At 50.9% G+C, this 15,014-nt stretch overlaps 1 protein-coding gene across 2 annotated transcripts; it reads right to left on the reverse strand.

Annotated features, from left to right (window-relative positions):
- Nucleotides 1-6,167: 6,167 nt before the first annotated feature.
- CDX2 (caudal type homeobox 2) lies at nt 6,168-14,649 on the reverse strand. Of its 2 annotated transcripts, none has more exons than XM_016925110.4 (3): nt 13,717-14,649; nt 10,109-10,254; nt 6,168-8,617 (listed from the first exon to the last, which is right to left on the reverse strand). In XM_016925110.4, the coding sequence occupies exons 1-3, from the start codon at nt 14,255-14,257 to the stop codon at nt 8,363-8,365; spliced, it is 942 nt and encodes a 313-aa protein (XP_016780599.1). In that variant the 5' UTR covers nt 14,258-14,649; the 3' UTR covers nt 6,168-8,362. The 2 variants fall into 2 exon arrangements, with proteins under 2 accessions (XP_016780599.1, XP_024204258.1); XM_024348490.3 differs by having other exon boundaries at nt 8,382-8,617; nt 10,113-10,254.
- Nucleotides 14,650-15,014: the final 365 nt, after the last annotated feature.

Consider the following 15,014-nt stretch of genomic DNA (forward strand, 5'->3'; position numbering starts at 1 on the left):
TCGGCGCTGACTGAGCTCTATCTGCTCTAATGGCTGGGGTAGATCCGCGGAGATACTTGAATACCAGGCCGAACGCTTCCCCAAGGCGTGTTGTAGACAACGGGCCCATTTGAGCATGAACAAAGAACAAATTTCATCCATTTTTCTGTCTAAAACATTCAAAGACTCAAATCTAGACAATAGTTTCTCTGAGGTAGAAGTGTTGGGGGTGGGGGGTGGGTGGGAATAAACTAAAAGTTGGGGTAATGAGCTTGTTTCTTGTCTATTTTGTCTGACTATAGATTTACAAAAGGAGCACACTGCTTTACTCAGTAATACCAGGCCCTCCTAGAAACTTACCCACCGAACAGCTTCAAATGGCATGATCATTTGATGAATCGCTTTTTAGTTTCCCATTCCGGACAAATATCCACCCAAGAGAACCAATCATAACACTGGATGTATTAATACATGTCAAGACTCTCACTTTTCTGTAGAAATGAGAAATAAATGTCGATTGTTGGTTTTCTGTAGACTTGTGATCACGCCCAGGAACTGTCATTTTCCAGTTACCAGAATCTGAATCATTGTCTAATGTGCCACGTATATAACAATATATCACTAACAGCGATCTAAAAGCGTAAAGATGTTTATGTAAAATTCATAGATTTGATGAAAATAATAGGAATGAATGAAAATAAATACAAGAATCTGGATTTCTAAAATACGCATTATTTTTAACAAAGTGGTCCAAGGGAAAAATAATGTTTTAAGTTTTTATGTGCGGATTCCAGACAAGCATTCTTTCTTTTTGTTCTTCCTGCACTCTTCTACATTTCTATGTTGTTACTAGACAGTGATGTCTGGTTCTGACTTATTTATGTATTTTTTTCTATTTGTTTCTGGCAATGCACATAATAAGAAATACACATAGCAATATTCTTGCTGTTGTTGTTCATAACCACTGAGAAAAAAAAGCAGCAACAAGTAGGAATAAAAGAAGCCTCAGCCACAGAATGGCAAGAAACGTTATATGTTTTTTAGGGCCACTCTTTGCACCTCGTTTTACAGACAGGTTACTACTTAGCTTACTGACCTTGGGAAGACCCCAACCTCTGAGCTACCACTTCCTCATCTGTAACCTGAGGATCCAGTGAAGTCATGTAAGACAATGTAGCATTGTACGCTTATGACTAGACCCCAGTCATGACATAAGCTGCTTCTGTCTAGAAAATAGAGGGCTGGCAGGGCACGTTGGCTCACGACTGTAATCTCAGCACTTTGGGAGGCCGAGGCAGGCAGATCATGAGGTCAGGAGTTCAAGACCAGCCTGGCCGACATGGTGAAACCCTGTCTCTACTAAAAATACAAAAATTAGCTGTGTGTGGTGGTGCGCGCCTGTAATCCCAGCTACTCAGGAGGCTGAGCCAGGAGAATCGCTTGAACCTAGGAGGCGGAGATTGCAGTGAGCCAAGATCGCATCACTGCGCTCCAGCCTGGAGACAGAGCGAGACTCCATCTAAAAAAAAAAAGAAAAGAAAAGAAAAAAGAAAGAAAAAGAAAAATGAAAGAAAAGAAAAGAGAGGGCCGAGTGAAGACTGAAAACAGAATCTAGTTCTGTTAAGTTTTGCTGTAGCTGTTGTTTTTTAAATATTAGCTATACAGAGTGAAAGAACAATACCTGAAGTCTATTTCGTGAGTAGGAAACAGAGCCTGCCCTGGTCATTTTTAACAACTCCTAATCTGTGGTTTAGGTATATAATCCTTGTTCTTGATTCTACTAATTATCAATAAATTAAAATTATTTAAGTGCCACATAACAAGCCATCATAAGTTTGTATTACAATGACTTTAGCTCTGCATTGTTTTTCCTTGTTTGCTTCCCTGAGGTTGGAGAGGAACTTATCAACTACCACTTGCATAAAACCTATTATCATCATACTACAGATACTAAGTTTGAGATAGCAGACTGTTAATCCTGAAAGTTCTGAGATAACACATGAGCAATTAGGAAAAAATTCCTTTTTAGTTTCGAACTTAAAACTCAAATATGATAGTGCATGAACTGCCCGGGGTTTTTACTTACCAATAAAATATTGGACACATAAACCCAGTACGTGATATAAATATTATTTTTAAGTAAATGTGCGTGTGAGGGGATGGTTTGAAAATCATTTCATCTCAGGGAAGTCTTTTTCATGGATCAAAACTGGTTGTGTTGTGGTTTATGGATTACATCTCTAGCACAGAATCACCAGGATCCTGCTTTACTGGTTATTTAACTTTGGGGCTCTGGCAACCTTGTTGATATTATCTATATCTGCTGTGGTTAATGACAAATTCCAATTGGGAAAAGCTGTTGTTAAAACAAATGTAATGTTTGGGCACTAAAGATGCAGGAGCCAAAAGGTCACCTAAGTGCTGCCCCCACCTTCTCTGGACTGATTCCTCCAGGAAGAATGTCAAGGTAAACGTTGGTATAATCTCTGGAACTCACAGAGTCTACCTTCTTTATTTGGAATTTGAGAGGTTTTTTTTCTAAATCTAATGTCATAACCTTCTAGAAAGTCATGATATTTTATACATATATGTCTATATATGTGTAAATATGTATAAAATATGTCTATCTTTATTTATATATAGTATTCCCCTGATTTCTAGCTAAATATAAAATATCTCTATCTTTATTTATATATATGTATTCCTCTGATTTGTAACTAAAGAAAGAAGACAGCAGGTGAGGCCGGGCGCGGTGGCTCACGCCTGTAATCCCAGCACTTTGGGAGGCTGAGGCAGGTGGATCACGAGGTCAGGAGATCGAGACCATCCTGGCTAACACCGTGAAACCTCGTCTCCACTAAAAAATACAAAAAATTAGCTGGGCATGGTGGCGGGTGCCTGCAGTCCCAGCTACTCAGGAGGCTGAGGCAGGAGAATGGCCTGAACCCGGGAGGCGGAGCTTGCAGTCAGCCGGGATCGCCACTGTGCTCCAGCCTGGGTGACAAAGCGAGACTCTGTCTCAAAAAAAAAAAAAAAAAAAAAAAAGACAGCAGGTGATTCTTTTGGCCCAGTGTCACACAGCTAGCCCCACAGACATCTCTAAAACCTGCTTGGTTTGTTAAAATCATAGTGCACCCACTCCAAGAAGAGCAGGAGGCAAAAGGAAAAAGGCAAAGGAAAATTGACTGAATGTAGGAGTTGTGGGGTTGAAAATTTGCGCAGTCTAAGTGTGATTAAGAAGATAAGTTAAATATTTATTTTAAATAATTACAAATTAATCTACATTACTCAGATATGAAAGTTTTTGTTATACTCTGAAACAAAACCAATTTAATGCAAGATCTGCTGCCGTAATTTTACTGTAAGGGAGAATTCTGGAGATGAGAGTAAAACATTTTTCTTAAAACAACATCTAAGGATGAATCAGCCTTAGAGAATTTAAACCTCAGCAGCCTGAGGTACAGGTTTAATATGTTAAACCTGTACCTCATATTAAATCTGTACTCTTGGGGTGGCTCCTGAAGAGTACAGAATTAATATTGAGGTGTTGAGGTAGAAATTATCTCAAAATAAAGAAACTTCTAATGCCATCTTGTTAGAGTATCTGCCTGTCTGCTCCTTTTGGGTTAAGAGTGTGCTGATGGCCAGGCGCAGTGGCTCACACCTGTAATCCCAGCACTTTGGGAGGCTGAGGTGGGCAGATCACCTGAGGTCAGAAGTTCAAGACCAGCCTGGTTAACATGGTGAAACCCCGTCTCTACTAAATACACAAAAAAAAATTAGCCGGGCATGGTGGCGGTCGCCTGTAATCCCAGCTACTCAGAAGGCTGAGGCAGGAGAATTGCTTGAACCTGGGAGGTGGAGGTTGCAGTGAGCCGAGATCGAGCCATTGCGCTCCAGCCTGGGCAACAAGAGCGAAAATTCGTCTCAAAAAAAAAAAAAAAAAAAAAAGTGTGTGCTGATGGATTATTAGAAGGTTCTCAACTACATCCTCAACTAATCTTTATTCTCCTAAGTACAGCTAGAAACTAGATGGTCTAGTTGGGAACATGTCTTCTAGTAAATGAAAGGGCAAGTGAGCTATACAGATCAGCAACTTGTCGCCACATCTGAAATGCTACTTAGTGCCTTGCCACTCAAGATTTTATGCAGATGCTTAGGAAGTGGTAATCAAGGAACAACAGACTTCAGGCAATTTTGACAAAGTAAGCAAAGCTGAATGCATTAGAAAAAAAATTCTGGGAAAGGGTTATTATATCATAATTTGAGAAATTATCTTGCTCAAAAGCTCTTTGTAAGGACTCTCCAGCACTTTGCAGAATACAGTACAAGAAGCTGCTCATATCATGACTGGGGTCTAGTCATAAGCATACAATGCTACATTGGCTCCCCATTGGATCCCCATGTTACAAATAAGGAAGTGGTAGCTCAGAGGTTGGGGCCTTCCCAAGGTCAGTAGGCTAGTAAATAGCAACCTGTCTAAAACGAGGTGCAAAGAGTGGCCCTAAAATATAACTTTTCGACCAAAAATTAGCCGGGCATGGTGGCATGCACCTGCTGCTGAGACAGGAGACTCTCTTGAACCCAGGAGGCGAGGTCACAGTGAGCTGAGATCATGCCACTGCACTCCAGCTTGGGCGACTGAGTGAAACTCCATCTCAGAAAAAAATAAATAAATAAAATAACTTTTCTTGCCATTCTGTAGCTGAGACTTCTTTCATTTCTGTCTGTTGCCTCTTTTTTTTTTCCGAGTGGTTGTGAACAACAACAGCAAGAATATTGCTATGTGTGTTTTTAGATTGTTATTTAATATTTTCTTCACTGACGTAGGCATCTTTCTGGATATTATTAGAAAGAAATGAAACACATTGCAATGAAATATTCGTTGCTTTCATTGGCAGTCCATCGTGTTAACTTTATTGGATGAATATGATAAATCCACGAATTGTTCACGGCGGGGTGTGGGGGAGAAGACTCAGGCTGTTCATTCTCCATAAATACTTTTTTGTTTGTTTGTTTTTGAGGCGGAGTCTCTCTCTGTCGCCCAGGCTGGAGTGTAGTGGCTCCATCTCGGCTCACTGCAACCTCCGCCTCCCGGGTTCAAGTGATTCTCCTGCCTCAGCCTCCCGATAGCTGGGATTACAGGAGCGCACCACGACGCCCGGCTAATTTTTGTATTTTTAGCGGAGACGGGGTTTCACCATGTTGGCTAGGCTGGTTTCGAACTCCTGACCTCAAGTGATTCGCCCGCCTCTGCCTCTCAAAGTGCTGAGATTACAGGCGTGAGCCACTGCGCCGAGCCCGGCCCATAGACACTTTTTTAAACCTCTGTTCCACAATATTGACAGGTTTTATTCTCATATTTATCCTAAATTTCTAGTATTACCATATATTAATACTGTGCCCACATTACTGTAATTTTTAGAAAGAAAACATCGTGTGCAAAATGACCCTTTTAGAATGGTATAGTCCCTCTCCCCCAATTTTGTTTTTCTTAAACATTCAACAAATCCAAGAATCTCCCCTGCCTGACTTAGTTTTAACTTAGTTTCAACAGGCCCACGACCAACGTAGAAAAATCTTGCAGTGCCCGGGTTTGGGCTCAGCCGGAGTCGGCAGAGGCGCTTGCACCTCCCAACTGGGTGAAAACTGGAACCTTTCCGGGTTCACGAGCCCAAGCCCCATTTCTTCCCAGAGCGCGCGCGCCCTCTGGCGCCTGAACCGACGACTGGACGCGGTGGAGGCGTGGGATTCGGAGGCCCGGACCCCAAGCTCTGCGCTGGAGGCGTCAGGAGCCGCGAGGTCATCCGGTCTCAAATAACCTCAAGCGCCCCTGTGCAGGCCTCCTTACACTCCTCAAGCTGCGCTCCCTACTCGTGCCACATCCCTTGTTCCGTAGGTATTGCTTCGGGGGTGACACAGTTGGCGTTAGAAGCGCGGTGGCCTCACTTGCCGGAGAGGGTCCTGGTTTTGCGCCTTTTTCCGTGGCCCGGGAGGCTTGCCAGGCGCTCGCAGCAGCAAGCCGGGTGCTTGCATCTCAGAGAGCAGCCGAGCTCCTTTCCCTGGCCCCGTACCCGCGTGCAAGGGGACCGAGCCCCGGGAAGGGGAAGAACTTGTAATCGCTTGCAGCGGGACAATGTCGACTTTTGAACCTCTAACCACTAAGCAAACAACCCATGTGCTCTTGCTCCACTGTCCAAACAGGGTTTATTGACAGGCGTTTCACGGCAACGCATAGCAACCCCGGCGGCTAGGGGGCGGGCCTGTGGGCGCGGCCGGGGCGCGGGGAGACCTGCGGTGCACCGGGGCTCAGACCGGCCCTGACCCAGGACCCCTGACCCAGGACCCCTCGCCCAGCGGACCCGGACACGGCTTCCTCCTCTGCCCGGCACCCCCCGACCCCACGCCCCGCACTCCTCCCTCTGGCTTCGAGGCCAGGCGCCCGCGGGCCGGGCCACCGGAGCCCCTTTCCCAATCCTGGAGCTGTATACGCCACCCGGAAGGGCCGCGGAATTGGAGAGGTGCTGCAGAGGGTCTATACCTCTTGCTGTTTCCCGGCTCTGCTCATCTTCCCCAACTGCCCTTAAGGCGCCTCCGTGGGCGCGCTGATTAGGCTCTCGGATGTTGGTGGGAAGATCGAAACGAAGGGCTAAGCCCCCCTCGCCTGGGTCCTGCCGGAAAGTTCAGCTCGGCGGCCTCCAGGATCAAAAATTTTAAAGGCTGCAGCCCGGTCCCCTGTGGATCGGCCAGATAACAAGAAATGTCACTAAAAGGATCATTTTATACTGGGTCTAGAAATCTTGTTTGTGGGGTGATTGGGTTGGAAGGGGGGCGCGGTCGGGGATAAGGAAACTGCAAAGACAGAGAAGAGAGTGGAGGCAGAAAGGGCTCACGGAAATGCCCAGTGATTTACAGAAGACTAAATTCATGGAAATGCTGTCTTGGGAAACTAGGGGGATTTTTTTTTAAAAAAATTTAATGCTCACGTTTAACTAGCTGGGTTGTGGGGCGTCCTTAGGAGGGAGTCACTGCAGAAGGGAACTGCCTGCTGTTTGCAAAAAGCCTCCATGTGGATTTGGTGAGATGCTATGAGGGGGCCCTCTCACCCCCGCCCCCCATAATTTCTGACTGCTGGGAAGCACCTGGCCATTCAGATGTGCATTTTGCCCAAAGGCACCCCCAGGAGAGCCACGCATTCCAAGGCTGGGCTCAGGCTTGGGGGCAGGGAAGGTCTCAGAACCTACTCTTTCAGGCTTCTGATGCTCTGGGGTAAAATGAGGCTGTCCAGATAACCTCCACTCCCTCTCTGAATTTTCCAAATCAGCTTGCAAGCAGAGAAGATATTTCATTTCTTTAAAAAATAAAAAATAGTTGCAGACAAAATCTGAAGATAAATACAGAATCTGAAATCTGGAAAGCTCATTTATCTCTTTTTCTTTTTAGAAAAAATTCAACTGTGTTCAAATACTCCCCACTTCCCTTCACCATATCACTTCTCCCCCCATGGATCCAGAAGGCTTTAAAAACTCTGGCTTGGATGTTACACAGACCAACAACCCAAACAGCAGCAACAACAACACAAACTCCCCCCACCCCCTTCTTCATCAGCCCCAAGATTGTGAAAATGACAGGAAGTCCAGGTTGGCTCTGGCATTTATAGCACTGACATACATTCAGCCCAGAGAAGCTCTGGTGACAGGCTCTCTAAACAAGTCCCTGTTCGGGCCCCCTGGTCAGGCCTGGAGTCCAATAACCACCCCCTCATACCACACCCTGTGCATACACCAGCCAAGCCTTTCCTGGTCTGGGAAGGGAAGAGAAAAAAGACGCAGGCCACCTGGGGGTTCTGCAGTCTTTGGTCAGTCCAGCTTTCTATCTTAGCTGCCTTTGGCTTCCGCAGTGTAAACCTTGCCTGCCCGGAGGCAGGAGGCCCAGCTGGACCTCCGAGGGCCATGAGCAGGCAGCAGCCATCTTGGCCTCAAGCTTGCCTTTCCCTTGAGTCCCTCTCTCCCCTCGGCTCTAGCCAGAGGTGCAGCCTGCAGATCTAGGAAGAGAAGAGCTGGGGAGGAGGATGAAGGCCTGGTTGGTGTGGTCAGTCCAGGCAATGCTTCTGCCAGTCCGGAATGAAGCCCAGCGGCGGCTTTCTGTCTCCTCAGTGGCAGAAAAAGCCAGATGGGAAAAAGTAAAAATCTGGGAGAGTATATTTCTTGAGGCCCCAAATCCCACTTGTCTTACTCCTGGCTCCCATTTTTCCTCTGAGAGCCAGGTCTGTAGGTCTATGGCTGTGGGTGGGAGGGGAGGGGTCTCTCCTGAGGAGTCTAGCAGAGTCCACGCTCCTCATGGCTCAGCCTGGAATTGCTCTGCCGCTGCAGACCCCGGTGGGTCACTGGGTGACGGTGGGGTTTAGCACCCCCCCAGTTGGCCCCAGAACCCCAGGGACAGAGCCAGACACTGAGGCTTGCAGGGAAGACACCGGACTCAAGGGCTCTGGGACACTTCTCAGAGGACCTGGCTGAGGCTGGGGAGGCTGTGGTGGCGGCGGAGGCGGCTGTGGTGGCTGCTGCTGCTGTTGCTGCTGCAACTTCTTCTTGTTGATTTTCCTCTCCTTTGCTCTGCGGTTCTGAAACCAGATTTTAACCTAGAAATGGAAAGGTGGAGAAAAGCACATAGTGGTGAAGATGTGAGGGAAAAGAGGAACAGTACCCAGCAGTATCATCAACATCTTCTGCTCCAGCTACAGAACTCCAAGTCCTTCTAGAAGCTTTCCTCGGGCATCCCCATAACAGCCCAACCCTGGATCCATTCTTAGGCCCAATTCAGCCTCATGGGGAAGAGTCTTCCTCCTTCCTTGTTCCCTGGGTTTCTTTTCAAAGCAACTTTTATCTACGTATTTACTGGAAAAGTTTAAAGTCTCAGAACCAAGGAAAACTGAAACTGCAAGGCCCTTTCTACACAGCAAAGGGAGGCCAGTGCTGGGTGGTATACTTCAAATGGCAACCTTTGGCCCCTCAAGGCTAAACTAAAACGTAATTTTCCTCACCTTGGAGCTGAAAATGAGATTTAATTGTGTGGCTTCCTGGCTGTGAAGTTGGCCTGTTTTTCTAGACTATATATATAAAATGTTCCTGAACCAAGTCTTGTCCCTCTAGTTTTTGTGAGAGACTGAGTAGTTTATTCAGTTTATTTTGTTAGGTACAGTGCTGGAAACAAAGAGAATAGGTCTTTAATATGTCTTTATAGACCCAAATGGAATTCTGGATTAAACTAATACCCTTGGCTGTTTTTCACACTTCTTATATCCCTCAAAAGAGAGAGACAGAAAAAATCAACAACATCAAAAAAAGAGGACTAAAGGTAGAAGGAGGCTTTTAAAAAAAGTACTCCAGGGCCAGGCACAGTGGCTCACACCTGTAATCTCAGCACTTTGGGAGGCCGAGGCGGGTGGATCACCTGAGGCCAGGAGTTCGAGACTAGCCTGACTAACATGGAGAAACCGCATTTCTACTAAAAATACAAAATTAGCCGGGCGTGGTGGCACATGCCTGTAGTCCCAGCTATTTGGGAGGCTGAGGCAGGAGAATCGCTTGAACCCCGGAGGCAGAGGTTGCAGTGAGCTGAGACCGCGCCATTGCACTTCAGCCTGCGCAACAAGAGTGAAACTGCGTTTCAACAGTTGGCGGGGGGGGGCATGTACTCCAGGCCAGGCATGGTGGTTCACACCTGTAATCTCAGCACTTTAGGAGTCCAAGACAGGAGGATCATTTGGAGTTTGAGACCAACCTGGGTAAGACAGTGAGACCATCTCTGCAAAAAATTTAAACATTAGCCAGTCATGGTGGCTCGAGCCTGTAGTCCAAGCTACTCAGGTGACTGAGGCAGGAGGATCCCTTCAGCTCAGGAAGTCAGGGCTGCAGTGAGCTATGATTGTACCACTACACTCCAGCCTGGGCCACAAAGCAAGACCCCATCTCTATTTAAAAAAAAAAAAAAAGGACTCCAAAGACGAATGCTTGCATCCTCCTGCTTCAGTCTCTCCACAGATTTAGATGGCCCCTGCAGCCAGATTTTCTAACTCTCATGGTCCTCTGCCAGGCAGTGGCCCGCCCGGAGGGAGCTAGGCGGTCCCCACCTGCCTCTCAGAGAGCCCCAGCGTGGCGGCTAGCTCGGCTTTCCTCCGGATGGTGATGTAGCGACTGTAGTGAAACTCCTTCTCCAGCTCCAGCCGCTGGTGGTCCGTGTACACCACTCGATATTTGTCTTTCGTCCTGGTTTTCACTGTGGAGGAAGGAGAAGTGAGGGCTGAGAACTGCAAGGCAGCCCATCAGTCATGGGTAATGACAAACCTCCCTAACCCAGGGACATTTCTCTTCCTCCACCACCCTGGGGGGCCCGGGTTTGGCTGGTTCCTGCCAAGTCTGACAAGACCCCCCAGAGGGTCCTGTGGGGGGAGGGTATGAGGCTAGTGGAGGCAACTAAACTAACCTTGGTATTAAGTGGTTTTTAAAAATTAAGGAAAGTGAAAACCTCATTCACACAGAAGATAGCAGAATGTAACCACCCTTTCAGTAAACCAAATACAGTACTGGCATATATTTGACACCAAGGGAAAGGGGGCAGGGTGAAGTGGCCGGGATCCTGGAAACATCCAGATTTCCAGGCCTACCAGAGATGGAAGCCCACCCCGAAAACAGCTGTCATTGTGGGCACATGTTGTAGAGGGGGTGTGGGGGTTACTACTTTGCTTTACTACAAGTGGAAAGCGGGGCTCAGGAGCTGACAAGTCGCCAGAATCATCCCCCAGACACACCAGGCCCATCAGGTGGAATTCTGAGCTGGACTCTGGCCGAGAGAACAGGCAGAAAACCCCTCCTGCTGGGGACACTTTATACCTGCCCAGACCAGGTTTGGTGTTTGGTACTTTTTCTTTTTTGATCCTCCATTTATTCCTGATGCAAATCCGGCCAGAGTTATCCTGACCAGTGATCTATGCTCATTGGATTGAGTCAACATATTAAATCCTAGATTGATTGTTTTACTGAAGGGCCTTGACAAATAGTGTCCACAATGTTGGAGCAGGCCCGAGCCTGGCGTCTCCACCAGGTCTGTCTTGGCTCAGCCCTTGGCAGAGCCCTGGCCAGAAGCTGTTCTCTCTGGCTCCGTCCCACTTTTGGGTCTTCTTGCAGCTGAACAGGTTCAATCGCCCAGTGCCCAATCCCACAGAAAGATCTGAAGGGCCTGGGAGTTGCCTGGAGGTGTTTAATGCCCCGCAGGCTGACTTTGTTCAGGTAAAACCCTTTGCAAACCACAACAAAAGCGTCCTGGGAAGATACAGGCCTGATCAGAGGGAGCTCCCCCGAGCCGCTGAAAGGGGAACACAGCCGCAAACAATGCAGGACAAGGCGATCTTATCAAAGAAAAGCCCTTTCAATGCCTTAATAACAACCACATTCTGTTTGAATTACCACTACTGAGCAAATGGCGGCCCCGGCTTTCATCCCCCTCCCCGCCAGGCGTATTAACATAAACACGACCCTGCAGGCGCATTTGAATGGGGCTGCGGCCCCGACCCCGCGCCTGCTATGAAAGTAAAGGGAACCAACGCGACTTTCTCCGGTGGACGCTCGGACACGCGTGACCGCCTCAAACCCACTCTAGGCTGCCATTGGTACTCGCCCCTTTTTACAGATGAGGAAATGGAGAATCAGACCGGGTCACGCAGATAGTATCAGGCGGGGATGGCACCGGAGCCTGGCTGGAGCCACAGAGGACACCTCCGGAGCTGAGGCGTAGGGCAGTTCCCTCAGCCGAACACCCCGGGAGGGAGACTCGCCTGGAAGTATCTCGGAGCGACCCTTGCTCGGGTGCTGCCCCTTCAGTGTCCCGGACGGGCCGGGCAACGCGATGACCAGACCCTGAGCGCTCTTCGACCCGCGCCCCAAGGGCCTTGGAGGCGCCCCACACCCCCTGGGAACCTAGGAGCGGGGCTATGGAGGGGAGGGATGAGAGGGACTTGTCAGAATTCATTATTGACTGCGAAAGTCACCACCCTCTTTCCGGGCCCTAAAAGAGACAATGGCAGGGCTGGGAAGGTGTATATCAAAGCAAGCCAGGCCGCGTCCCCCCCCCCCCCACCCCCACCCCTTGACAGATGACGCTCCGCAGAGGAGCCCGGCTCCGGCCCGCGGGCTGCGGCCACCCCACATTAACATCACAAGGGCACCCGGCGCCGACTGCGGCCTTGCCACCTCGGCGCAGGACTTCACAGCGGCCTCTCATCTGCTGACCCCGCGGCCTGGGCTCTGGCGGCTTCCCTCCCGCCCCCTTCCCGGCCCTCACCCCGCGGCCGCTCTCCCGGGACACGCAAAGGTCTTCCTTAGGGCGTGCGCCACCCCCGCCAACCGCGCCCCAGACAGGGGCTGTAGAAAGTGGGTCTTTGGGAGCCAGGATCTGGGAGCCCCTGCTAGGAGAAAGGCGCCTCCTCTAGGAGAAGGGACCAAGCCAAAGCTCTGAGGCTCACCCGAGGCTGATCTGTGGCCTTCTCCCCGGTCGGCGGCATTCCCACCAGGACTCTCCCTAGCATATGCACAGTGACGCAGAAACCGATGCCCAGAGACAGCCCCCAAAGGGCGCTTTGATTTATACAGTTGTAATTGGCTATAAACTTCTGCAAAGTGCCCATAACCAGCGTGCCTGCCCAATTGGGGCAGCAAGGAGCGAAGCAAGAAAAGCGGAAGCGCTGAGGGCTGGGGAAAGACTTTAAAGGGGGCACTCAACTAGGACTCTCCCCACCGCACTTCCTTGCCACCTCTAGACACACTCGAACACCAGAAGGGGCAGACCCGGAGTCAATGAGCCCCACAGTCCGGCAAACCTAGGATATTTTTCAGCTGCACACACACACACTCACAGACATCCCTGACACCCTTGAAAGGAAGCTTTGGGAGAAATGACCCCTACCTGGAGCGGCGGCTTAATTCCCACCAGGGTTTCCTCCCCGTCTCCCTGCTCTCTCCGCAGACGCCTGCCCCTAGGCTTCTTGCCCCTAGCCTTCCAGCTTTTGCTTGAAATGACTCCTTCACAGGTCAGAGGTTCAGAGACGGGGCGCGCCCCCGTCGCCTTAGCAGCTGGGGCTAGCACCTTCTTCCCAGCGACAGCAGCTCTCCCTGGTCTGTCTGCTCGCTGTACCTTGAATTGGCCCGAATGGCCAAACCCGGTCCCACACACAGCCTAGCCATCCCCCGACCCCCCCCCCTCCCCCCGGTCACTTCTCTTCTTAGATGGCTCAGATGGGGAAAGAGAGAGCGGAGATAAACGGCCTAGACCTAGCCCAAGAAGGTTCGAGCCTCCCTCTCTCCTCGGCGGCCAGGAGCCACGCAAGGAATGCATGCCGCAGCAAGTGCCGGAGGACGCGATTCTGCCCGCGTCCAGCAGTGCTCACGCCGACATTCCCCGGAGCTTCCCGAAGGTGTCCCGGGGTTGCGAATGAGGAGCTCTTGGAAAGAGGACGCCTGAACACGGTGTTGAGACTCAGAATATTCACTCCCAGGCTCAGTAGGTCAGAGAAGCCCCGAGGGGCCAGAGGCCCCCGAATTTGTCCCCGGGCCGTGCCCCTCCTGGCGCCGAGCTCCCAGACAGCCCGGGACGCCCCTGTGCGCACTGGACGCGTGACGCGCAGCAGCCACTGGCTCGACCCGCGCCTTCCCAAGCACCCTCCGGAGGGGCGCAGCCTCTGCTTACCTTGGCTGCCGAGGGACTGCTGCGCCGGCTTCCGCATCCACTCGCACAGGTTCCGCCGCTGGCCGCCGGGAGACAGCTGCTCGGCGGCAGCGGTGGCGGCGGGCCCAGGAGGGCCGGGGTTGAGCGTTTGCAGCAGCCCAGAAGCGCAGGAAGGCGCGGCGGCCGGGTGGTGCGGGTGGTGATGCGGGTGGTGGTGCGGATGGTAGTCTGCGGGGCTGCTGTAGCCCATGGCTGCGGCCGGGGAGCCACCGTTGAGGCCGTGAGCCACGGCGTTGGCGGCGGCCGCGGCGCCTCCGGGCGCGTAGCCATTCCAGTCCTCCCGGAGTGGGGCGCCATACGCTGCCGGCCAGGATGGCCCCGGGGACTGCGCGCTGTCCAAGTTCGCTGCCGCTGCAGCTGCGGCCGCCACGTGGTAACCGCCGTAGTCCGGGTACTGCGGGGGGCTGACGAAGTTCTGCGGCGCCAGGTTGAGGCCGCCAGAGTGGCGCACGGAGCTAGGGTACATGCTCACGTCCTTGTCCAGGAGGTAGCTCACGTACATGGTGGCGAGGGTCCGGGAGCAGACCTCACCATGCTGCCTGGGGACCGACGCTGGAGGCTGCCGGGGAGCACGAAGGGAAAGGGGCGAGGGGACTCGAGAAGCGGCGGGTGGCTGCGCCCCAGCCCGCGGTGCTCCGCTGGCTCCTCGCGGCTCTTCTGCCTCCGAGGCGGTCCCTCCCTCTGGCCTGCCTCCTCCCTCCCTCCCTTTCTTCCTTCTTTCCTCCCACCTCCTTCCCACTAGGCTGCAGAGGCGGGGAAGACCCGCCACAGGCTGGCGTGCGGAGCCCCAGGCCGGCGGCCTTCCGTGATTAACGAGTGTTTACAAGACTCTATTAGTAATGACACAGACACCAATGGTTGGAGACGTCGAGGCGCAGCGCGCACTCTACGCACAACCCCTCGAAACATAATTTGCATTTTAAAAGATAAAGGGGAGGGAGGCTCGTGAGAGGGCAGCGACCTGACACAGCTAAATATTCAAACCTTTATTGTTAAGAGCTTCCTCCTTCCAACCTGGTGCACTTTAACCTCCAATCACAGGTTCAAAGAATGAAATCAAGAGACTTACAAAAGAGAGGGGAAGAGAAAAGGCTATCTTGGTGGGAATCTGAGCTTGGAGACAGGAACAGTGGTTGTTTATGCATTTGCAGGGAAGGGGGCGGTCAAGAAACTCCTTCTGTCCCAAAGAGAAAAGAAAAGAGAACCATTGCTTTGATGAGAACGTTTCTGACCAACCTGGTAGGTGACAAGCAGAGAGC

The sequence above is a fragment of the Pan troglodytes genome, chromosome 14 (assembly GCF_028858775.2).
Source record: "Pan troglodytes isolate AG18354 chromosome 14, NHGRI_mPanTro3-v2.0_pri, whole genome shotgun sequence".
Classification (NCBI taxonomy): domain Eukaryota; kingdom Metazoa; phylum Chordata; class Mammalia; order Primates; family Hominidae; genus Pan; species Pan troglodytes.